Source organism: Theropithecus gelada, chromosome 7b (assembly GCF_003255815.1).
Source record: "Theropithecus gelada isolate Dixy chromosome 7b, Tgel_1.0, whole genome shotgun sequence".
In the NCBI taxonomy this organism is placed as follows: domain Eukaryota; kingdom Metazoa; phylum Chordata; class Mammalia; order Primates; family Cercopithecidae; genus Theropithecus; species Theropithecus gelada.
In genome coordinates this window covers 33,087,199-33,113,814 of record NC_037675.1, presented here as the reverse complement: position 1 = coordinate 33,113,814, position 26,616 = coordinate 33,087,199, and the positions used below count along the sequence as shown (strand labels likewise).

General features: G+C 38.0%; 2 protein-coding genes across 5 annotated transcripts in view; one reads left to right on the top strand and one right to left on the bottom strand.

The window, feature by feature from the left end:
- The window catches only part of ARHGAP5 (Rho GTPase activating protein 5), an 80,200-nt gene extending 66,051 nt beyond the window's left edge, over positions 1-14,149 (bottom strand). For 2 of the 4 annotated variants that reach the window (XM_025391844.1, XM_025391847.1), the window contains exon 1: positions 12,840-13,223. The gene's annotated coding sequence lies outside the window, so the exon portion shown is untranslated. Of the gene's footprint in view, positions 1-12,839; positions 13,313-13,609; positions 13,811-14,050 lie in introns of those variants that run through there. The other 2 variants (XM_025391846.1, XM_025391845.1) reach the window with 2 other exon arrangements.
- On the top strand, positions 13,480-14,816 carry LOC112628696. Its single transcript, XM_025391848.1, has one exon. It carries the CDS (start codon positions 13,908-13,910, stop codon positions 14,280-14,282), a length of 375 nt encoding a protein of 124 aa, XP_025247633.1. The 5' UTR covers positions 13,480-13,907; the 3' UTR covers positions 14,283-14,816.
- Positions 14,817-26,616: the final 11,800 nt, after the last annotated feature.

Below are 26,616 nucleotides of genomic sequence, written 5' to 3'. Positions count from 1 at the left end.
ATAAACCTCTATTAAACTAAATGTACATTTAGCCTCTAATTACCTCTTCCTGTGAGTTTGAAAAAACAGCTAGTCCTTTCCACTCCCTTAATTTTCCTGCCTTCTGTCACTGGAGGCTATGCTGGTAATAACCAAAATGTACTAGTTGCCTTGCAACTCCCTCACAACTTAAAAATACAAAACAACCTGCTTTTTCTATTACAGGGTTCCTCAAAACTTATTCCTTAAAACAGAATTTCATAAGAATTTGATAAGATTTTAGAATATAAAATTTTTTTCAATAAATTTCAATAGTCTTTTAATCTACCAAATGTTATGCCCCCCAAAAATTGACTATTTAAATACTTACACAGAGAAAACAGAAATGAGTGAACACAATACAAATAATGATGGCATTTCCATAGATCACTGCTTCTTAAACTCTCTAAGGACCAAATTTTATTTCAAATCTACAAGACCAACTGCAAAATATAATGAAATTTATTTTTACATCGAAGCCTTGATTTTTTGTTAGATTCAAGAAACCTAAAACTGCCAAACTGATCCTAAATGCTCTTAATTCCTGGATATATTTCCTCTCAAAATAGTTACAAAGGGCACAAGGACCACATTTTGAGTAGCACCAAGCTAAATAATTTTAAAATGATATATCTGAGACAATCTTTTAGAATTATTTGATATGCTAGCAACACAAGATAACTTGTAAGAATTCCATAAAATTCAATTTTGATTACTTTTCATGTAGGTAATAAATTGGTCTTTTAAAAAAGTTTTTAAGAGATTCTTCACATTCTTTTGAGAACAAATTGAAAGAACTACATCATTTCCACCTCCAAATTTCACAAGATAGGAAAAAATCACTAGCAATGTACATCAGCACATATGAAAAGTATCCTCAATTCAGACAAAGAACAAACAAAAAAAATCTAAGAAAAGTAAGAAAAGACCACTTCCTCCCCTCTCCCACAAATACCTGCTAGTCCACTGACCTCTGTTGTAAGTAAACATCTATTTCAATTACACCGAACATATGTTATACTAACTAATGGTGAAGATAAACTGTGCTCATAATTTAAAATCTTGACTAATATTTCTGGTAAAATTATAATACATAATTTTTAAAAATAAAATTTCAGATTTATTCTCGCATTTTAGAAGCTTATTCCATCAATCTCAAGTAAATATTAACTTTAATAGCCATCTGACAGTCAAACAAAATATATATTAGGTTCACTTTTGTAGTAAATATTACTATATTGAAGCAACAATACAAGGAAGTGGAAACCATGTGTAAATACAACTGATTTCAAAATCGGACTCCTATCATTTACTAGTTGATGACAACAGTAAAGCCCTAAAACTCTTAAGACATAGTTCCTTCATCTATAAAACAGGGCTATATCTATAAATCATTTTTTAAAATGTGAAGTGCCTAGTGAAGAGGCTTAATAAATATTAGTTCCAGGTCTTTATTTGATTCTTGGAACCATGGGAAGCTGCTTAAGATTTATGAAAAATAATGTGATGAGACTTGTGACTCACAAATATTTATGTCACAGCAGTGTATACATGTAGTAAAGGAAACTAGGGCAGTCCCATCCAATCCTATTAACTTTTTTTATTAAGTAAAATTTTTACAAATCTTAATCTGGCCAAAGTGAAAATTTGTACCTAGCATCAACTTTAACATTCTTTACCTGAACTGTGTAAAAGAACAAGTGAACACTTTATTTATGGATATTACAGAGAAGAAAACATAGTGTATTCTGGACAACAAAGTTATATATACAGTGACATAAAGGGAACTTAGTATGGAAAACAGCACAATGATTCCATACCTAACAATTAATTAATTGCAAAATGTTGAAAACACAAGCGAATACCAGATCTATTCCTTTTCATTAGAAAAGCAAAACCTGCAGATGATATACTTATCAAAAGAAGACTTATCTGGTGATTACTTTGGGGAATTTTTACAGTACAGTAAAAACACTACAGTTACATAATGAAATACAACTCTTTATTAAACAAACATCTATTCTGAAAACTAACAGTAATTCAAAGACGTTTTTAAAAGTAAAACCATCCCTTGTCTTCAAGTCATATATGCTTACCCAAATAATGTAATTCTGAATACTATTACTCATTAAGACTCACTTCTGCTCTCCAATAGCATAAACCCCAAAACACTGAGATATACTCTATATGTTAAGATAGAAAGGTAAAGCAGAAATGAAAATACTCTCTCATAAAATGTATTTTTAAAGTTTCAGAAACAAAAGGGTCTTAAATGAAGAATGGAGGCATTAAGTCATCACCCTTTCATTGGTCACTGAAAACTGGAAAGCTTTTTATTTGACAGAAATAAAAACTATAATGAGGTTAAAATTTAATACTAAGGCTTCAACACATCCTCATTCATTTGACACTGGCAATTTGAATCTTAAGTGTTCATGTTTAAATTAAAAATAAGGTAATTTCACATGACTTCTATGGTTTCCACAACAATTCACAGTAAAATGCCCATTAGATACAGGGAGGAACATCCTTATCCTTCTAACAAGGCTGTTAAGCAGACTACCTGCTGGTATTTTGAAATCAACTCCAGAGCTTATGTCGTGAGTCACCATATAGTGATTTTCAAACTGTGACAGAAAAATTCTTCCACCTAGATGTGGGAAGGGTGCTGGAAGAGTCTTTCCAGCTCTCACCAGAGGGGTGCCTTCCTTATCTGATTTATAGGTTTACTTAATTCAAGAGGCTTTGGTTTGAAAACAAAACCAAAAAAAGGTAGGGGAGTGGGTAGAAGAGTTTGAGAAACCACAAAAAAAAATTGTTGTCACCTTGCCCTCAAAAGCATTTGGCTATTTGTTTGAATGAGTATGGTATTATCACCTTAATGGACAAAGGATCTCATGAAGTTGGCTGTAACACGTTTTAAGGGAATTTCATTTCAAACACTGAGATAGTTCATATATATATACAAATTATCCATTGGCCCCTTACATCCAGATCAAAACTGTCCTCTTCAAGCAATTTTTTTTTTCAGTGCTAAGAACAAAAAAAAATTATGTTTTTTTCATGCTCCCATTAATAAACTAATGGCCAGTGTCTTCAATTATATGAAGGCTATTTGAGTTAATTCAAAAACTCCTTTCAGTCTTAATATCTATGTCAATCATGCACATCTTTTCTATTTTTGACATAAGCTTACTTTCATGCAACTTGCTCTTCTAGCATCATGTTTATTTTTACTGATGAAGAAACCAAGACAAAAGTAGCAATAACCTATTAGAAATTACAAGGTTAGAAGGAAAATCTCTTCATTTCCAATCTTTTACTTTTTTAAGCAATAGTGCTGCTTTTAATAGCTTGCAGTACAGTCTCTCATTCTGCCTTTAAGATTATCTTTAGGATAATCTTATAGAAATTATTGATATAGAATTCCTTATAGAAATTAAAATTGTGTCAAAATGAAACTATCTTCACAACTAAGTTTTCTAAGATATTTTACTAGACCATTGAAACACCGCATCCTCCTTTGCAAATCAAGAAAAAAAAGTTCTATGAGGAATCCAAAAAATTTTTTTAAAAATCTCAATAAATCAGAACAAACTAAAATACGTACCTTTTCACAAACTGATGCATTCATTAATAAAAGGTATGTATTTAAAAATATTTTACGCTTTTAAATTATTATACCATGTCAGGAAATTCCTAACGGTCCTATCTTTAAAATATATCCTTAACTTTTCAGTTTTTTCTACTTTTACTGCTCTCACCCATCAATATCTCTGGCCCAAGATTACTCCAGTCTTCTAAACAACTCCTCTGCTTCACTCCTGCTCCCTTTTCCCAGTCTATTCATATCAGAGCAGCCAGAGTGCTCCTTTTAAAACATAAATCAGAGCTTCCCACTCTTTTGTTTAAAACTCTCGAGTACTGCTAAAAATAAAAAGCAAGTCCTTTCAATGGCTTACTACAAGATCTTCTCCAACCCTCTCTTACCTCTCTGGCTTCCCCTAATACTATTCTACCCTTCTCATTCTGCTTCAATCACACTGGAGGAAGACAACATGCTAAGGCATGTTCTTGCCTTTGCACTAAACTTTTCACAATATCCCCAAAGACCCCACTGGTATCTCTTTACCCTCCTAACTTCCTATACACCTTATTATGTCATTAACTCTATCCCTCTCTGCATCCCACTCGTAATAAAAGAGTCACAAGGCACAAATCTTCATTTCACCAGTATATCAAAAGCCTACAATAGTGCCTCCCACATAATAGCTACTAATTCAATGCATAAATCCTAATTTAAACTCAAATACTTAGTCAAAAATGAAACCATGAGAACGAAAGCTAACTATAATCTATAATAATGTATTTAGCCAGCATAACAATCTAATTTTATGACATCTTAAAAAAATTTTTTTTCAAAAGTGAAGTTGAGTGCAACCCCAAATATAGTTAATTCAAAATTTTTGGCTGTTTATAGACTTTTGCAGAATCACAAAATTTATGATAAGAAATTACATTTCCAAGACCTAATTACACAGAAGGAACTTTGTAATTACATGCTCTATCTTCTTTAAATCAAATAAATATCCCTTATGTAAACAAATATTCAAAAGAAACAAGAACAAAGCCCAAAGATTATCATATATTCTACAACCTTAGGCAAACTTGTCGGAAACAGTTGAAGAATAAAATAATCAACTGCACACTAAAAGATGAGTAATTTGTTCAGCAGCAATAGAAAACAACAACAAAAAAAGATGAACAGAGTGTAATACTGATGCATTACTTTTCTGTTTTTTGTTTGTTTTGAGATAGGCCTCTTAATCTGTCATCTAGGCTGGAATGCAGTGGCATGATCATAGCTCACGGCAGCCCTGAACTCCTGCGCTCAGGTGATCCTCTCATCTCAGCCTCCTGTCTAGTTAGGACTATAGGTATGCACCACCACACCCAGCTAATATTTAAAAATTATTTTGTAGAGAGGGGTTCTCCTTATGTTCCCCAGGCTGGTCTCAAACTCCTGGGCTCAAGCAATCCTCTTCCATTAGCCTCCCAAGGTATGGGGATTACAGACGTAAGCCACCTCCCAGCCTGCCTTTTCTTAATGTTGCTATTTCTGGTAAATTTATCAATGCTGTGAAAAGTGAGAAGAAATCAAAAAGTCATTTTAACACACATAAAATAGCTAAGTAATTCAACAATGTAATACCTGTAGGAGAGGAACTCATATTCCATAATCTCTTTTTTTTTTTTAAATAGGGTCTCACTGTCAACCAGTCTGGAGTGCAGTGCAGTGGCAGGATCATAGCTTACTGCAGCCTCAAATGCCTGGGCTCAAATGATCCTCCTTTCTCAGCCTTCTAAGCAGCTGTGAATACAGATGTGCACCACCACACATAGGTAATTTTTAAATTTTTTTGTAGGGAGTCTCACTATGTTGTGGTCTCAAAGTCCTGAATTCAAAATAATACTTCACCTTTGAACCACAGTTTATACCACAAAACACACAATTTTTATGCTGAAATGCGCCCTAAAAAGTCATTATTCCTATGAATTAGTCTTGAAACATATAATCAGGCAAATGAAGAGAGAACCAACCTGTCAAAACTTTGAACAAATTATGTGGTGACTAAATAACCTAGAAGCATTGGGATTTTTGTTTTGGAATCATATCTCCAGCAACAGTGCCTGACACACAGCGAGTGCTCAGTAAATATTTGATGAATAAATGACTTAATCTCCAGACTAAGAATACTCAGCTTCCAAACCACTAAATAATCCTGAACACTTAACAACAATTACGTACTGCTTTGGGCCCATTACATCTAGTACAGCAAAATATACTAACATAAAAAGTCCAGTTTTTTCCCCTAAGACTATAATGTGATCATTAACACACATTATGGGTATATAAACAGTAAGCCTAAAGGTTTGTAGTACTTCGAGGGTCCAACTGGAAAGTACTCTGGGAGTTTGGCAAACCCACACAGCAAAGGTAATTCTGCTTTTACCTATTTTTATCTTCTGATATTTCAATTTGTTGGAAAAAAAAACTTCACTGCTGAAAATATGCAAAAAACCAATGACCAAAACTATTCCCAAACACATTAACTTCCACCCTATTATTTAATCTACACCCTACTCTGATAACATGTTATTTCCCTGAGGCCTTGGTGTGCAAGTCATTCTAAATTCTTTCATTTCAGTATGGAAAACAGAAGGACCAAAGGTCATCCCATGTTCATCAACCTAGGTAAACAACCGTAGTATTTATTTACTGTGCTTAGCTACTATCAGTTTAACTTTGTCAGGGATTTCCAATGTATGAAGGTACATATAGGACAGTCTACCAAGCCAGTAACTATGGCTTGGTAGTTCACCTCCCTTCCAGTGTCTGGGTCCTTTTCTCTCCACCTTGGAGAACTGAGAAGTGGGGAGAAGGGCATAATTTGACATGCAATATTACAATGCCATATAGTAGAGGAACCGTCATTTTCATTATACAAACAACTTTAGGTAAGGCTTAACAATTTTTAAAATGAGAGCACCTGATTGAAAAAGAATATCAACAAGAGGTATAAACTTTAAGGTAAGTATGCATTAAGAAAAAAAAACCAAAAAACTGAAAAGCACTTTCCACACTATATTATTAAAATGCATAATAATAAATAGTACCATAGCTGAGGAGATAAAGGCAATGTGTTATACCATGGTATTAATAAATGCAACAGGAATTCAAAGAAATGAAAGTGCAAGTTGAAACAACTCAGGGTTTGGAAAACTTTTTCTGTAAAGGGCCAGGCAGTAAATATTTTAGGCTTTGCATGTTGCACAGTGTCTGTCACACTACTCAACTCTGCTGTCATACTGCAAAAGCAGTCATAGACTATACTTAAATGAATGACCATGGTTATGTTATAGTAAACTTTACTTAGGAAAATCTGAATTTCATGTAATTTTCACATATCACAAAATATTATTCTTTTAATTTGCCCCCCAACCATTTCAAAATGCAGAAAGCCATTTTACAAAAATAGAGAGCAGGTAAGATTTGGCCCAGAAGCCATAGTTTGCAGATCCCTGAAACAGATGAATGGTTTCAATGATGAGGAAGGATTTGAGTAAGCCTTAAAAAACAGACGAGATTTGGATTGTAAAGTCGTCTCTCCAGGTGTACAATTAGGGTAGAATGGCTGAGCACGGTACCCATGTTGGAAAGAAATACTGTTTTGAACACATAAGTTATGACCCTAGGTCTCAAGGGAAAACAAGAGTTAGACCTTGTCATAAGCAATAGAGAAGCACTACAGATTAGTCTAGAAGAGGAATACAACACTGGGCACACAGCCCAAGAGTCAGAAAAATACTACAGGCTAAAAGCTCTCGAACTATCATAGAATTTAGAAGAGCAATCCAGCTGGCGTGGCGGCTCATGCCTGTAATCTCAACACTTTGGGAGGCCAAGGTGGGCAGATCACTTGAGGTCAGGAGGTCAAGACCAGGCCGACCAAGATGGTGAAACTCCATCTCTACTAAAAATACAAAAATTAGCCAGGTGTGATGGCATGTGCCTGTAATCTTAACTACTCAGGAGGCTGAGGCAGGAGAATAGCTTGAACCCAGGAGGCGGGGGTTACAGTGAGCTGAGCGCCACTGCACTCCAGCCTGGGTGACAGAGCAAGACCCCATCTCAAATAAATAAATAAATAAATGCGCGATGCAAGAGAAAGAGAGCTTGGGAACTGGCTACTAGACATAAGAAATAAAAGACAACACATTAAGCCAGTGTTTCTTAATGAAAAACTAATCAGTTTCAGCAATAGATGGTGGTTCATTTGACTTTCAGGTGTTATTTCCAAAGACAGATGAAACTTCGGTAATGAAACAAGGCAAGTTTAGGATTATTAGCACAAATTTCAGCATCATAAACTTTAGAAAATTACCTATGAGACCATTTGGTGTAATACTCTTATTTTCTAAACAAAATATATGAAGAATTAGATACTTGTTTAATACAGAAGAGTAGAAATCTGGATCTTAAATTCTCTAGATCAGGGGTCCCCAACCCCAGACTGGTACCCATCTGTGGCTTATTAGGAACTGGGCTGCACAGCAGGAGGTGAGGGGTGGCCTGGAAAGTGGGCATTACCACCTGAGCTCCACCTCCACAGCAGCAGTAGATTCTCAGAGGAGCAAGAACTGTAGATTGCTTGCTCCCTTTGTGAATCTAACTAATTAATGCCTGATGACCTGAAGTGGAACAGTTTCATCCCAAAACCACGCCCCCAATTCCATGAAAAAACTGTCTTCCACAAAACCAGTCCCTGGTACCAAAAAGGATCGCGGCTCTAGATTATAGTAATGTTAATTTTTTATTAGTTCTCTAAAAGAGGTATTACCGTGGCTCTCAAAAGGTAAGTATAAAAAGAAACAAACAATTTTGAATCAGTAAAAGAACATGATCAACAGAAAGAAAATAAACAAATTATGCCATATCAGAAGCCAAGGTAAGAGTTTTTCCAAGGCTGTTTGACAAGCCAAATACAGTAACTAGACAAATAGTTATGCCAATGTTACGTGTTTATTTCCACATCACCCCTTCTATCACTCTTGCATTGATACCTTCCCCAAATCTTTCACTCTGGCTCATAAGATACAAAACTGATGCTCTTTCATTTTTACCTTTTTTTTTTGAAACGGAGTCTCGCTCTGTCACCCGGGCTGGAGTGCAGGGGCGCAATCTCTGCTCACTGCAAGCTCCCCCTCCCGGGTTCACACCACATTCTACTGCCTCAGCCTCCCGAATAGCTGGGACTACACATTTTTATATTATATTTTCTTCCCATCTGCTAATCTGTCCTCTACGTAATCTGTGCTTTCAGTCCACACTGTCATTAACTTACCTAAATGTCTTTTTCCCCCTTCACTACCCCAATTGTGTGCTACTTCCAAGTAATACTTCCTTTAGCTAAATACCTTTCTACTAACCTTTAAATCAGTATGTAATCCAAGTAATACTTCCTTTAGCTAAATTCCTTTCTACTAACTTTTAAATCAGTATGTATTTCCCTGTATATACCTCAAATTCTTAAAGTGTCATGCTCGCTGTCTCTCCACAAAAGTTAAAAGATCTTTTAAGGGAGTAATATTTTATACTTTTTGTATCACTCAGTGCCTCGCTGCTCAATAAAATATTGGTCAGGGATAATAAAACAGGCTAAGGCTAATCTAACACTAGAAAAATGAATATCTATTTTTACCATTAACTCTTCATGATGAAAAGCTTGAGACTCTAAGCAAGTGACATACTAGTCAAATTTTAACCATGAAATTACAAGGTTATGCTCTTTTTCCCAAGTAATAATTCTACGAAGTAAAACATACATATATGACCAAGCATTAACAATCTGTTTCATTTCACCGCAAATCTAAGTATTGTAGACAGCTTCCAAAACACAGTAGGGGGAAAAAAAAGATTATCCTTTTTGGTTCTCTCTTACATCTAAACTCCTACTTGCAATTAAAACTCAAAATGTTTCTTCTTCTATGAAGGATTCCCAGAGGTCCTGAGAAAAACAGGCATTCTTTTTTCTTCACATCTTAATACTTTTAACTATTTACTCCTTTACACAGCTTGAGCTATTATACCTGTATCTAATTTATCTTGGTAATTCCAGGGTTGGCACATAGTAAGCGCTAAATAAAAGTAATCTGAACTAATGAATAACAAAACAGAGACTTTAAAAAAGTTAATGTAGATTTTTTTTTTTAGGGGCTTTTTCTTAAACTTTAAGTTCAGGGGCACACGTGCAGTTTGTTATAAAGGTAAACTCATGTCAAGGGGGTTTGTTGTTACCCAGGTATTAAGCCTAGTACCCATTAGCTATTTTTCTTATATTTAAATAATAAATATTTTTCTTATATTTAATTAAGTTAAATATTCTTATATTTAAATACAATACATTTAATACATAAAAACAAAAGCTGTCCTGGTTTGGGAGGGTGGGTTGTCATAGGAAGTCTCAAGGAATCTAGGAAAAAACCCACAGGAATCCAAGGAACAGAGCTTGAAAACCAATTAAAGTTCGTACTTAAAATTCTTAGCATTGAAGCGTTTTTCTTAATTTCTAATATGGTTTTTCCTACTTCAATAAAGTGATCGACAAAAGCCTGCACTTAAGAGCCTGATTACTCAAATTACTGAATGATGAATCACTTTATTGATGTTTCTTCACAGTTCTTTTAGAAATTAAATTCCCTTGGTGTACTTTAAATATATATTACAAGTATCTTTTAGAGACATAGACATCACTAAAACAGAACATTGTACAATGCTTCTTCAGCCAATTATATTACTGCACACCTTCTTGGTATGCAAAGAAAAAACTGCGGACCATACAACCCAAATAAATAGTTCTTAAAATAGTATCTATGGAAACTAGAGTTGTGACAAAACTTATTCTGTAGCTACCAAGAAAATCTCTATTATGCCATTTCATATTTAGGAAGTGATCACTAAAGGCCAACACTCATCTTACATCCTGCTAATGATGGAAAAGTTTAGTAAAGTCTTTATGAGACCTTTTTCTTCAATTAAAAAAGTGAGTTAGAAAACTTATTATAAGCTGTATCGCTACTTCAAATCCAAAAATGGAATGCAAATACAATATTCATTCCTTAAATAATCTTACCTTTCAAGGTCAAAATAACTCTCCAAAAAAATGTGCTAATACGCTTTTCAAACACAAGTAAGAAGGGAAGATGGTTTTCAAAACACTTAAGATAAGTATTTTGTGACATAATTAAGGTAATAATTTTGGAACACATTTAAAAAATTGCTAAGGTCGTTTAAATGGGGAGGGGCACTACAAAACTCATAAAGATAACAGAATTCTGCCACAATTCTTACATCAAAGGGTAACCCACTTCACTCCCCAGTACTCTTAATAATTAATGCACAGGGAATGGCAAAATAAGACATGTTGATCTGGGTTTAAAAACGTAGCCTACACAAGACAACCAAATCAATAGTTATTTAATCATCTGTACCGTCTGATTCTGCTTTAAGTCAATTAGATCAATAGTGCTATTTCTTGAAAGTTACAAGCATAGGTATGCGCAGCCTTTCACTCCAGTGTGTTTAGTCATAAATTGCTCCAGTATCTTTGCAAGTTTTTGGTGACACATACTTACCACTCTTTGTACTATAGATAAAGGTAATGGAGGTCAATTAGTATACAAAGGATAGATGAAAGCAAAAAATGAGAAAGGAATTTAAAATGAAAGCAAAATCTTACTCAGAAAACTGTCCAGTAGGTTACCTATACGGTTAGTATGGTTATCTACAAACACTGAATAAGAATACCGTTTTATGGTATTAAAGTACAAATAAACTGGAATTAACAGCAAAAGGTTTCATTAACATATTTTTAAACCAAACATTATTCCAAATGTCTAATCGTTGCATCTAGATGAAATTTTTGTTAGGAGAACCATTTTAAATGGAAATGTAGAGCAATCTCCCATGAAGTGAACCAGATCCTTCAGGCGGATAAACACCACCTAACATCTAACTGTTCTAACTGAATACTGGTTCTGGACTTAAGTGGAACTGACAAACTCGACCCCCCCATCCCACCCGCCACCTGTAGAAGGCAACATAAGTAAGTACTAGTAAATACAGCGAAGCATTTTGCTCTTTTAAACCTGAATATTTTTTTAAAAAAATTCAGTTTCCTACCTATCACAAAGGAAAAAGTAAATGATCGATGAGAATTTAAACATAAAACGTGAGCACAAACCCATCTATATGCCTATCTTGCTCTGTCTCAAAATATTTGAATTCCCATTTATTAAGCTATGGCCAAATCCGAATTTCTATCACATGGTAGAAGTATAAGCGTCTCCCCTACAACTTTCTCGGGATTTTACTAAATGTCCTAATAACAGTTTGCCCTTACTTCCGTGCACCTTTCAACCTCAGCTACCCCCGTGCCTTCAGCTCTCCTGCATTTCTAATAACGCTGGAGAGGGAGGGTGAGAGGGAGTATTTCTGTGTGGATAAGTGCGCGCGCGCTCCCGCGCGGCTCCCCACCCCCATCCCGATACTTTTCTTTAGTGGAAAGAGAAGAAGAATCTGGAGGTTATTCTAGCGAAAACTCAGTATCAAAGCCTCAACCCAGTCGCAGTCAGCCCATAGGACTCTGGGCTCTGGTTGCGCAGTACAACTTCTCAGATCTTACTCCAAGCTTCAAAGCGGATGGAAAATTGGTGAAGAGAACCCAGGGAGGAGTCGGGGAGATGAGGGAAAGTGAAAGGGCCGATCCCCCTACAAGGCGTTTAAGTTTGCAACCGAGACTGTTTCCGAGAATCTCCACCCGCCCCGTGTACCCCCTTCCAGGTGGAACTCGTTAACAGCAGCAACCCGGCCAACGGACACCGCCACCTCCCCTCCCGATGGACCACCCGAGACCCGAGCAAGTGAGGCGACGGGCGAGAGCGGACGCCTGGCGGGGCCGGCGATCCCCGGCCAGCACCAGGCCTCCGCCGACCCTGGCCCCGTCACCTGTGGAGAAAGCACCCCCTCCCCCGGCCTCTCTGCCCTTCACGCCGACCGTATCCCTAACGCTGCAGCTGCTGCCCGCCCGGCCTGCGAAAACCGAATGCAACGCCAGGCTCCCCTCGGCGGCCGCGGGGCCCCAGCCCCTTCAACTGGTTACAACCGGCAGCAGCGACCGAGCGGGGAAGCTAGCCGCAGGAGGGTCCCCGTCCGGGAGGGGGCAGGCAGGCTCGGAGGAGCGGGAGCCGCAAGGTCCTACCTAACAACGTCGGTCTCCTCCGTCTCCACCTCAACGGCAGCGGCCCCGGCGGTGGCGGCGGCAGCGACATTCCTGGGGAGCGCTCCCGCCGCCGCCGCCTCCTCCTCCACTCTCTGCTCGCCTCTCTTCCCCGGCGCGTTCACCGAGCGGCGCGTCCCTTCAGCCACCTCCCCCCGCCCTCCCCGACACACACGCCCCGAAACCCTGAGCCCCACGGCTCCCGCAGCCAGCTCACCCACCCTCCCTCCCTCCCTCCCGCCACCAGCCTTGGCCCCGTCCCTCCCCCCTTCCCCAGCGCCCGCCGCCGCGCCGGGCTCAGTAATGGCGGCCACTCGGGCTCCCTCGCGCTGACGGATTTCTCTCCCTCTCTCCCCGAACTTTACCTCAGCATCTCTCCCGGCGCGCGCAGCCACACACCAGACCGGGGGCGGAGCGGCGGCGCAGCCTGAACGGGACGCGCGCGCGCGCGCGCACCCGCGCTGCCGGCCCCACAATCCCCCGCCCCCGCCCCCTCACCTCGCGACGCCTCCCGCGCCGCGCGCCCGGCACGGCCCCGCCCCTGCCCTCGTCTCCCGGGAGCCTGGGAAGGCGCGAGCGATCCAGTCGGAGGGAGGGGGCGAGCGCGCGGGACCGCGTCCTCGCTCGCGTCCCCGCTCCCTCCTCCCCTCTGCTTCCCCCTCCTCTCCGCTCCCCCATTGGCTTCTGCCCCTCCCCCTTCTTCCTCCGCCTCTCCCACCATTGGTTCCCTCTCCTACTCCATTCCTTCTCACCTTTTCCCTTTTACCCATTGGCGTGAGTATTTTTCCTCAGCTTCCCTCTTTCTCCGTATTCCGTTCCTCCTCAGTCCCATCCTCCACGCTTTGGAAGCTGCTGCCTTGCTGCCCGGAGCGCCGTCGTCCCTGAACCTCCCCTGCTTTCTCCCTTTCCTTCTGTTCCGGTTTCTGGTCGTAACTCAGGAGCAAACCACCGTACTGCAAAGGAACCAGATATTGTGCTCGCGGTTTCAAACCGGGCATGGGCACCGAATGCTTCTCGATAAATCCCCTTACGGTCTCTGAGCATTAGAGAATGCAAGGGAGGAAAACATGCGCCGAAGCTGGTTCGCAGGAACATGCTCGCGTGTCTGCGCCTGTGTGCGCGGCCAGTTTTCTGGCTGAGGATCGCTTGCCAACTACAGACATCACTCGCCCAGGACCCGGTGCCACACTCACCCAGAAGACGAAACTCCACGGGAGCGAGAAAAGGAGTCCATTTCTCCGTCGGCACGACGCGGGGATGCAGGCCCCTGATTCAGTACGTTCTGTGGAAGTGGAGCCAGAAGCCAAGACTTGGGGCGGGTCTCAGGGTGGCCCAAAAGACCCTGTTCACGCCACTACCAGCCTAACTTTAGGAACTGTCGGCCACCTGGCTTTTATTTATTATACCGCCTTAAACATACTTTGAGACTCTAGAAATTTCACAAGTCTCGAGATAGAGCACACTGGGCTTTGGGTGTGTTTCTCATGAGGGCACTGGCGCTGAATGGTGCAGTGAGAAAGGACGGTCGAAACCACTGCCTTTGCTTTTACCATTGAAGAAACTGAGGTCCTGTGACTTTCCCGAGGTCATCGGAATCTGCCTTACACAGGAGACTTAAAATAGTTGCCAGCAGATAAAAGAATGAGCAAAACCACATCTACGCCAATTTGTTAAGTCTAAAAGAAAGTAATTGAGGGGGGATTCCTCTTTGGGGAAAGATTTATTTCCTGCATTGAAAATAGTTTGTTAGTAAACATATAAAAAGTATTTTAAATTCAAGTTATTCTTTATTTTTTACGTTACATAAGGTAATGAAGTTAGCCAAGGTTGCTTTTTAGTGTTATAATGATGCAGCTGCTGCCAACCAGAAGTACATTTACGGCCTGTCAGTAAAGAAAAAAAAACTGCCTGTTGGTAAAAATCTGTTAGAAAATATTTGTCAGTAAATCTGTCACAATATTCCAGCAGAAGTTCTGTTCGTTTTTCCGTCCTTCTGCCCCTCTTCATATTTCTCAAAGGTAAACTTAATAAAGGTAGAAGAGACATTTCTAATTTTTCTATATATCTCTTGCTCCCTAATTTCTAAAAGGCATGACTAAAATCCCTTATTCGAGCATCTGAATCCTCCCTACCAAGTAGGTTAAGAGTAGGTTAGGTAAGGTCTGTAGCTACTTCTTTCTTTCAGTTACAAATTGTAGGTGGGAAAGAAGGGTACGGAAAGAAACTTGCAATGAAAGTAAACAGAAAAAAGTAAAAAAGGAGAGAAGGGAATTTGGTGGGTGATCCAACCATCAAAATGTGGTATTAATGCCATAGGTATCTACACCATTTATATAAGTTGGAAAGTTAATGCACTCCAACGCATGTTTTTATCTTTGTACTAAAAGCCCTTAAGAATACCTGAAGTAAACATATAGAAAGTATTTTAAATTCAAGCTATTCTTTATTTCTTATGTTATGTAAGGTACTGAAGTTTGCCAAGGTTGCTTTTTTAGTGTTATAATGATGTAGTTCAAAGTCATAACCTGAATAAGATGTTAAGTACTATACAGTGTATACCCTAAAGATACTTTAAAAATTATGTCCTAAATCAGAAATTTTAATAACCATGGACATGTATCAACATAAACAAAAGCCAAATAAATCAGGGCTTCTAAAGAAAACATTAAAAAGGTGTAATGTTCAGTTATAGGTCATGATACTGGAGGCGGGGAAGACTTGAAATCTCGTTTATTTTCTTATAATGAAGACACCAGAAGACTTTAAAAAAAAAAAAAAAAAAGATCACGATTTCCAAACAATGATTTTCATAGTCGACATTATTTTCAGTTCTTTATCTTGATTTAGGGAGCCTGGAAATGTAGGACTTTGTTTCTTATCAATACTAATAGTCTAAAGGTGCTTACCAGTACAAATAAGTTATTGTATGTAATTTGCTCTTCTCAAAAAATAGAGTTTTCTATATCAATAAAAATCTGAAATGGGAATTGGGGGCCAGAATTCTGTAGCTAATAATGCTTATATATCTATAAATGAAAGGCATTAAGGAGCAGGAGGAAAAATATATAAGATGGCATCTTTAAAAATTGATCAGGAGCCAAGACTTCAGAGAAAAAGTTTTAAAACACCCACCCTCCCTACTCAAAAGGAGAATTTTTAAGAAAATAGGTAACTTATTTACACACATGCACGCGTGCACACAGAAATATGGGAGAGAAATGGAATAAATATTAACGAGCCCTCTCAAATCAACTACTCTTCTTATCTAGAATAAAAAAGTTAAGCCACTGTTCTGCTGTACCGGATGATTAAAATAACTGGACTCTTTGTTCCTCATTTACTTTGAAAAAATTAGAATAAGATTTGTCAGACATTTTAGGTTTTTAATTTAAATTTTCTTCATAAATCTCTAGTTCTTCATCATATCCTGATAAAGTATTAATATGCATGGTCTTTTTGAGATCAAAAGACATGACAGTCATAAAAAAAGTTATCATAATCCCAGCTTCTACCATTAGTGGTAATACTGCAGTATTCAAATGTTTCATATGATGTGGCTTCAAAAGAACTTACCCTATAGAGGCGGCTACACCCCCTGCTGGAAATCTTTGATCATAACAACTTTGGCTTCTGTAGTCTCAATCAAGAACATATGAAAAGCCAAATAAAGGGCCTTACCACTCATGACAGAATCGACCAATACTTTAGCCTGTCTCATACAAGACAGGCTTTTGGAGAACAACCTATCTCAGAATATCACCTTGATTACAGACAAAATACACAAAGAGGATGGAGAATAATGATGTAAATAACTAAATAGCCAAAACACTTTTAAGATATTTGCTTAATTTCCAACTGTATTTCCACTCTTTACCTTATCCCCATCTCCTGCCTAGACTTCTCTTTTTCTATCTCATACAATTAGGCCTACTTGGGGGGAGGAAAAAAAGGCAGGATAAGATGGGATGTTAATCCTTCAGGTAGTCTAATAATGGTGTATCAATCCCCAATAGCCATTTGCTGTGTTAAGGTGCTTAAGGGCTTTCCCCAAATTTGTTTTATGGCTACCAATGATATTTTCAACATGAAGAAAAGGTGCTAATTATGTCTTGGCTATTACTGTAGAAAATATTTTGACAAGAGTTAAGGTAATTGTGAGCATGGGACTGGAACAGGAGGAAAGTAGTGCATTGACCTTCTTGGCATTTTGTTCCACAGAGCCTTGTTCCGTTGATATTCCAGAACTGTATTTTCAGACTGAAATCCCAAAGATGGTATCAGAGTCTAGCTTCAAAATGTCATTCTCATGCAACTCTAGTCCTAGGACATAACTGAAATAGTGAAAGCAGCACACTATTTTTAAATAATTAGTATTTTGTAAAGATTATTTGTAATGCAGACTCCTTTTAAAGGAAAAACAATTCATTCAGATCCCACCAGCACAAATACTTTAATTAGACAAAAATCTTCAAGTTATTTCGTCTCACAAAAAGAGGTATTGTTGGGCCATCTGGACCCTCTATTGAGTTTTTATGAAAGATCACAGCTTGAATTTAATCAACCCCAATAAAGTTAACCCCATAAAGCTAAAAAAATAATTGCAAGGGTTGCTAACTGAAGGATTTGAATTCTCTCTTTGAGATTGTTACCACTGTCATTTGTAAATCATTACAATGGGAAACAGGAACTTGCATTGCTTGACTGTTTAACCTCATGAACATAATTTTTGTGAATTTCCCACTCTCTTTAGACCAAATTTAGATTGTGAGTCTCTCTACGTAGGAATAACAAAATGAATATTTGGCTCTATATAGTAACTAGAAGATGTTTAGTAGAATGTTTGATAATATAAAATGTTTGATAATATAAAATGAAACACTCTAGGTTTTATGGATTTCTGTGGATTTGTTGCTAACAGAAGGCTTTATATTTTGAAGTGCCAGCTGAGATAATCACTTTGGAAAATACAAATCATTTAAAGAAATCACTGAATTCACCTGTGAACGTTGAGTTAGATGTCCTTCTTCAAGTACAATAGACATATCTCCACATAACATCTCTCTAGTAGGTAAATGTGTGTTACTAACAACAAATAACTATGGGTCTGAAACACCTGGAAGCATTCTAAAGAACTGGTGCAGTATAGTTTCTGAAGCCAACAGTAAGGTGGCTAATCACTTCGCAATTAAGTCTCTATCAGTTTTCCCTATTATTTTAAACTACAGTAGATGGTAAATACTTATTTTGCCAATTCACACTTTGCATTTTCTTCAAAAAGGCAAAAATACAACTATTTTTCTAGTTCAATGAATACGTACATACTTCTAAATACAGAAGGTCCCTGACTTACGATGGTCCAACTTAAGATTTTTTGTCTTTATGATGGTACGAAAGCAATAGTGACGGCATTTGGTACGAACTGTACTTTAAGCACTCATACAACCATTTTTTTTTTCACTTTCAGAACAGTATTCAATACATTACATGAAATATTCAACAAATTTTATTATAAAATAGGCTTTGTGTTAGATGATTTTACCTGACTGTAGGCTAATGTAAGTGTTCTGACAATGTTTAAGTTAGGCTAGGCTAAGCTATGATGTTTGGTAGGTTAGGTGTATTAAATGCATTTTTGACTTTACAGTATTACAATTTATGATGTGTTTATTGGGAAGTAACCCCATCATAAGTTGAGGTGCATCTGTATTTCTGTATGTCTCAAATTACAATGTGATTCTTTTGATGAACACATAGCTTCTTTCATATACATCTGTTATACAGTGAGGAATAGGAATAGTCACCTTCTTTCTCCAACTAGGCTTCTTACTCCTCTTCAGCACAGCTCAGGACAGGCCTATATCACATACATCATTTGTTTCTGGTTCTAATTCTTATAGGAATAGACATTAAATAGCTGTTTTTTATGCTGTGCCACAAAATATTAGTTATTCTGATATTTTACAAACATGACAATAATGTAAAACTGATGTAGCAAAAGCTACGTAAACAGCTATATGTATCCTATAAATTAAATTCTTATAGAATTAAATTTAAAAGGAAGCAATTATTTAAAATGATATTTTAGAAGCATGTATTTATTGAGGTAGAAAAATAGCCATAATACTTTATGTGGAAAAAAATAGTACAAAGCAATAAAAGCTGTATGTTTTTGTTGTTGTTGTTGTTGTTGTTTTTGTTGTTTGAGATGGAGTCTCGCTCTGTCACCCAGGCTGGAGTGCAATAGCAAAATCTCGATCTCAACTCACTGCAAGCTCTGCCTCCTGGGTTCACGCCATTCTCCTGCCTTAGCCTCCCAAGTAGCTGGAACTACAGGCGCCCACCAACATGCCTGGCTAATTTTATATTTTTAGTAGAGATGGGTTTTCACCGTGTTAGCTAGGATGGTCTTCATCTCTTGACCTCGTAATCTGCCTGCCTCGGCCTCCCAAAGTGCTGGGATTACAGGCGTGAGCCACCGTTCCCGGCCTTAAAAGGTGTATGATTCTTATAAAAAGAAAATGTCTGAAAACAAGATGACAGTATTATTGACCAACATGTTAATAGAGATTTTAACTAGATGGTGAGATTATAGGTAATGTTTATTTTTTTCCCTGTCTGTGTTTTCTAATTTTCTACAATGAACATGGTATTCCTTGTACAATAAAAATTTGAATTACAGTGGGGTTGAAAGTTGAGAAAGACAAAGAGACACTGTGTAAGGCAGGATGAGGTAAATTGTCTTGAAGCAACTGGCTGCCTACCAGGTATGTCTCCATTTTCTCTTTTACCCTTCTCTTTTCCTCTCTTTTTTTAACCCCCTTTTACTCCTACTTTAGGTGTTTTTTCCTTCATCCTTTCCTTTTACTTTTTAATTATCTGTCTTCTTTTCCTTCTCTCTTAATTATCTCTTGGGCCTCTTACAGGCCACATTAGGTATTGTCTGGTTCTGTTTGCAGCACAATATCTGTAATATTGCCTGGCATGAAATGGTCTATGCAAACATCTACTTGCCGCCACTGGATTGTATTGACTTTAATGACCTTTTAAAAAATTCTTTCAAAGCAAAACATACTAAGCAAAGAACACACATTTTATTATCCTTTTGTTTTTAATTATGTAAATGTGCCAATTAGTGGCATTGCCTATATTGTAGGTGGTCTCACTGTAACTGTGTTGAAAAGTTTTCAGATATAGACAATAGGTAGTTTTCTCCAGTGCTGATAAAGCTGAGCTGATCTTTCCACCTGCTTTAGTCTTTCCTTTTTGGACCACAAGGTTTATAATAAAATGTGTCCCATTTGGATTTGTTGACACTTGAGTTACTTTTGAATTCCACCACATCAGTAACTAATGGTTGCTTTTCCAAGTTGGGGCATTTCTTTAGTAGAGCTCCTCCTCTATCTACTACATTCTCCTTAGTAGAGCACAGTCAATTACCAGCTTAAAGAAAAGGTAAAACTGTCTGACTACAGTGCAAAGGAATTATTACATACACAGTAGTCTGTAGTGGAAAGACCACTGAACTGGGGAATCAAGAAACCTGAATTTTATCTCAGGTTCTGAAACCTGAGATAGTGGTGGCTAGGTGGCTAATCACTTCACAGTTAAGTCTCTGTTAGTTTTCCCTATTATTTTAAGCTACAATAGATGGTAAATACTTGTTTTGCCAATTCACATTTCTGCATTTTCTTCAAATGCAAATACTGTGTGATCTTCAGAAGTCACTGAATCTCCCTGAGCTGGTTTCCTCATCCACAAAATGGTCCCTTTGAAGCTCTAATATTATTTAGTTTGAATTGATTTTGCCCAAAGACAAGGCTTCCCTTCTTCCTGGTTTACCCTAAATTTAACACCCACCTATATTCACTACCACACCTAGAACAAATCTGTTACCTTTTGCTCCACCTTTGGTTTTGTCTATGACCGTTACCCCATCCCCCTCCACAAAGATAATTTTTTATTGCTATACACATGAAGCCAAGTAAATTGATATTCATCCAAATCCCACACCTAAAGTCTATTTCATTAGATTTGGATCTCCGGATTTCCCACAACAAACCTGTCCCATTCATGTTATAAAGCCGGTGATTCTGGACCTTCCTTGCCAAAAGGTTGCCTTGTACTTTCTAAGCCCATGGTTCTTTAAATTTTCTAAATTTATTCATCACTTTGCCCCCTCACCCCGCCCCAACAGTACAATCCAGAGCATCCAACAATCCATCCTGGGCCCCCTATATAACTCTGTTTACTAATCTATTCAGGCCGTATCTTTTGTCCCTTAGGCTCGTTTATAGCTAGTCCCATTTTCATCCTCAACCTCAGGCAACCACTACTCTACTTTCTGTCTTGAGAAATTTGCCTATTCTGGATATTTTGTATAAATTGAATCATACAATATGTGATCTTAGGGATCCGGCTTATTTTACTTAGCATAATATGTTTGAGGTTCATAAATGTTTTAGGATGCTTCAGTGGTTCCTTCATTTTCATTGCTGAATAGTATTCCATTGCATGGATATACAGAATTTGTTTATCCATTCACCACTTAACTGATGTTTAGCTTGTTTCCACTTTTTGGCAATTATGGATAATGTTGCTCTGAGCAACCAAATATTTGTGTTCATGTGTTTTAATTTCTCTTGAGTAGATACTTACAGGTAGAATTGATGGATCCTATGTCAATTTATGTTTAACCTTATTAGAAAATGCCAAACATTTTTTCAAAATGGCTGTATCATTTTATATTACCACCAGCAATGTATAAGGGGTCTAGTTTCTCTATAATCTATAATATAATATGGCCAACACTTGTTGTTGTCTATCTTTTTTGTGATAGCCATTCTAGTGGATATGAAGTGGTATCTTATTGTAGTTTTATCTATCTATCTATCTATCTATCTATCTATCTATCTATCTATCTATCTATCTTAGAAACAGGGTCTCCCCCTGTTGCCCAGGCTGGAGTGCAGTGGCATGATCATAGCTCACTGCAGCCTCAAACTCCTGGGCTCAAGTGATTTTCCCACCTTGGCCTCCTGATTAGCTAGGACTACAGGCATGTGCTGCCACAACTGGCCAATTTAAAAATAGTTTTTTTGCAGAGACAGGGTCTCACTTATGTTGCCCAAACTGATCTCGACCTCTTGGCCTCAAGTGATCCTCCCACCTCAGCCTTTCAAAGTACCAGGACTACAGGTGTGAGCCACAGCGTCCAGCCTCTCATTGTAGTTTTAATTCATATCTCCCTATATGACAAATGATGTTTAGCATCTTTTTATGTGACTATTAGCCATTGGTATTTCTTTTTTGATAAGTTATCTATTCAAATCTTTTGCCCATTTTAAAATTGGGAAGTCAGTCTTATAATTGAGCTGAGCTTCCTTGAATTGCAAATTCTTTGACTGAATTTTTAAAACAAATCCTTAAAATTTTTTTTTTCTTAATGCAGTGATGACTTTTTTAAAAATTTAATTTATTTTATTTTTTGAGATGGAGTCTCCCTCTGTTGCCCAGGCTGGAGTCCAGTGGCGCGATCTCGGCTCACTGCAACCTCCATCTCCCAGGTTCAAGTGATTTTCCTGCCTCAGCCTCTGGAGTAGCTGGGACTACAGGTGCACACCACCACGCCCAACTAATTTTTGTATTTTTAGTAGAGATGGGGTTTCACCATGTTGGCCAGACTGGTCTGAAACTCTTGACCTCAGGTGATCTGCCCCACTCAGCCTCCAAAAGTGCTGGGATTACAGGCGTGAGCCACCGTTCCCGGCAGATGACTTTATTTTAATATGTTCCCTGTACCACTTCCCAAGAATCATTTTCTTGCATTAGCAGTACTTCTTTTCCCCAAATTGCAAAAAGTTATTAAAGATACAATGGCATTGAGTAGAATACTCTCTCTGAGGGCATTATTACAGTCATTCTACTTCACTAGTAATATGTGGTTGTTTAGACCTTCCCTTATTCTTCCTTCCTCAAACAGGATAGCTTCATGCCAGTTACCCTATTTGATTTTGTTGTAGAAGCAGTGCATTCATTCTATCAGAAAATCCAGGCGAAGAACTATTAAACAGTGAGCAATATGCTACCTGATCCACTTACAATTGGATTCTCCATCTCAATAACATGAGCCTTGAGCAGGATTTTTGGGACCTATCAATCAAAACTGAGTGACTACCCTTAACCTTCTTTTCCTTGATGCCTAATTCATTTTCAGTTAGTAAATGTCTCTGAAAGTGAGTTAACTCTTTTAAGCCAAGAGAATACAAATTTAGTAGTAGTTAAAAGTTATCTTTTCATTTGATACCTCAAAATAATGCCATGCCTTTTAATATTTTGTGGTGTGAGGCAACTTCTTGGCCCCAAAGAAATCATGTGCCACAGTGATTTAGGAATTAGAAAGAAAAGAGGCTACTGCAGTTTGGATACTCACTTCTGATTTACTGTGTGTACATCTGCAGTGTGGCCTGCAGGTTCATTTTATTGTGGCTAGCATCCCAAGTGCCATCCTAATTCTAATAAAAGAGCTCTGGTTTTGACAGTATTCTGTATGTTTGCTTTGTAATGGAACAGGCTGCTGACAATTCTTTGAATTTACCTGAGGGTAAAACTCTTCACCCTACCCCACTTCTCCACTAGTCGCCTCATCAGTTAACTCAGTGTAATCAACTGTCCCAATCCACCATTCCGATAAGCATTTTTATCTAAATCATCACAATAGATATCGGCAAAGGTACTTTTTGATCAGCTGCCATTATGTACACCTGCAGCTTAGTGAAAACTCTTGTCTGTCAAACTCTCCTAAAACTCAGAGAATACTCTGTAAGTTACTAAAAGGAAATGTCCTCATTTGAAAGTGGAGTCTTCCTACAAAGTAGAAACACTTTAGGAATACTGACAATCTAGAGCTCTAGGAATACTCCTCAGTCCCCAAGTCCTATTACGTTGATCCAGATCTTACTTAGTTTTAGTTTTTACTTTAATTTTGTTGAGAGCTCTTGTTTTAAAGTGGTATGTGTTAAGTATAAACTGGTAATAGGGTGATTTGTTTTAGTTTATTCTGCATTATTTTATATATGAGATCTACTTGTGGTTTTATATATTCTGGAAATTCCATACGGTCCCAAATTTATACAAATATTAAAAATAAATATGGCCTGGGCAACATGGCGAAACCCCATCTCTACAAAAATATATAAAAATTAGTCGGGAGTGGTGGTGCATGCCTGTACTCCCAGCTACTCAGGAGGCTGAGGTAAGAGGATAGCTTGAGCCAGGAGGTTGAGGCTACAGTGAGCTCAGATCACGTGGCTGCATTCCAGCCTGGGTTATGGGAGTGAGACCCTGTCTCAAAAAAAAAGAAAAGAAAAAAAAAAAGAAAAGAAAAGAAAAAAGGAAAGGAAAAAAAAAGGTTAAATAGCCTGGAAAGAAATATATCAAAATATTAACAGTGACTATCTCTGGGTAATTTTCTTTAAAATATATTCAGCTTATATATTTTCTTATATATTCATTTTACTTTCATATATATGTTCTTATACATCTTTATACTTTTTTAGAATTTAAAAAAGAGGGTGTTTTTTAATGCTGCATATGTTAATCATGTCTTCTCATTTAAAACATTCCTTAAACTTACAATGATTGATAGAATACAATCAACATGACTTTGGAATCCTAGGTAGACTTTCTCTTTAGAGTATTACTTGGAGACATTCTCTGATTCAACAACTATCAATTTGCACCCACTATGAGACAAAGACTATGCTCAAGCCAGATGCATAAAGATGAAAGGCATGATGCCTGCCTGCAACAAGCTCATTTTCATGTTCTAGGATTGGATCTTAACTGAGAAACTGGCCCATAGATTATATTTGTTACAGTATAATAGCTTCATCATTTACAATTTATCATTTTAAACATGACAAGCATGATAAAAAAGAGATGATAGATGATAGATAGATAGACAATAGAGTCTTGGAGAGTGACAAATTTGAATAGAAAATAATACTTTATCAAATTGACCAACTAACTTGCTCAAATTACTTATGTGATTAGTGTGTTTTCAAAACTCACATTCTGAATGTTAGAAGCACTTTGAATCAACTCTGTTGTTTTTCTTTTCTACTGTCAGATTTGTAGACTCATGGTTTTGTTTTTTGTAGTCGTTAAGGTTAGCGCCATGCCACCAAATGACATACAGGCCATTCTGAGACTGAGTGAAATATTGTTTTAACTGGCATGTAACTATTTTTATTTGGGTTTCTGTGGAATTTGAATGTCTGCAACTCATCCAAAATAAGAGCATTCCACAAATTCCATTTCCTAACAGCCATCCCTTCTTCATATACTGTTTCCATTTCTTTCAATGTAACTAAAATTTTTAGCAGGACATTCCAAGAAAAGTTATGAAGGGAGGTGTTTTAAGACAAGCAAAACACAGAATTCATCCACAAGTCCTCCTAGTGGTATTAACAGTACAGTAGTAGCAGCGGAATCAGTGGTGATAGTAGTATAGAAAATAAAAATCATAATATAGTCAAACACTTAAAACATCAAATTTTTAAATGACTTTAGGAAATTTCAGAATTAAAAATATCAACACTTGTATATGTGTTGGTTGATTTAATACAAGTAATAGTCATAATTCTTTAATAATATGTGCTATTTCTCAGTTTAAACAAAAACTCTTTTTCTGTGTTCCCCAATTTTTAGCCTAAAAATCTGTTTTTCTTTCATTTTCTGTGTGTGTGTGTGTGTGTGTGTGTCTGTGTGTGTGTGTGAGAGACAGAGTCTCACTCTGTCACCCAGGCTGGAGTGCAGCAATGTGAACTCGGCTCACTGCAACCTCCTCCTCCCAGATTCAAGCGATTCTCCTGCCTCAGTCTCCTGAGTAGCTGGCATTACAGGCACACACCACCACACCCAGCTAATTTTTGTATTTTTAGTAGAGATGGGGTTTCACCATGTTGGTCAGGCTGGTCTCGAACTCCTGACCTCAGGTGATCTGCCCATCTCAGCCTCCCAGATTGCTGGGATTACAGGTGTGAGCCACTGCACCCAACCTGTTTTTCTTTTAAGTGCAAAAATTTATCTGCACTCTAAACATTTTAAATGCAAAGAGAGGCCAGGTGCAGTGGCTCACACCTGTAATTCCAGCACTTTGGGAGGCCAAGGTGGGAGAATCTCTTGACCCCAGGAATTCAAGACCAGCCTGGGCAACATGGTGAAACCCTGTCTGTACAAAAAATTAAAAAATTAGTTGGGTTTGGTGGTGCACACCTGTAGTCCTAGCTACCTGGGAGGCTGAAGCAGGAGAATCACTTGAGCCCAGGGAGGTCGAGGCTGCAGTGAGCCATGATAGTGCCACTGCATTCCCACCTGGGTGACTGAGTGAGACTCTGTCTCAATTAATGCAAAGAGAAACTGAGGGACAGATTCTGCTATGGAGAGAAAGCCTTAAAGAAGACCTTGGCTTGGTGTGGTAGGTAATACCCATAATTCTGGCACTTTGGGAGACCAAAGTGGGACGATCGCTCGAGGCCTGAGTTTGAGACCAACCTGGGCAACAAAGTGAGACCCCTTCATCTCTATTTAAAAAATAAATAAAATTATCTAGGTGCTGTGGTGTATGCCTGTAGTCCCAGCTACTGAGGAGGCTGATAGGAGGATCTCTTGAGCCCACATGTTTCAAGGCTGCAGTGAGCTATGATTATACCACTGAGCTTCAGCCTGGGCAATAGAGTGAGACCTTGTTACTTAAAAA

Bases quoted from the DNA above. Each gene is read 5' to 3' on its own strand.
- LOC112628696 (XM_025391848.1), top strand. From the start codon at position 13,908: ATGCAAGGGAGGAAAACATGCGCCGAAGCTGGTTCGCAGGAACATGCT.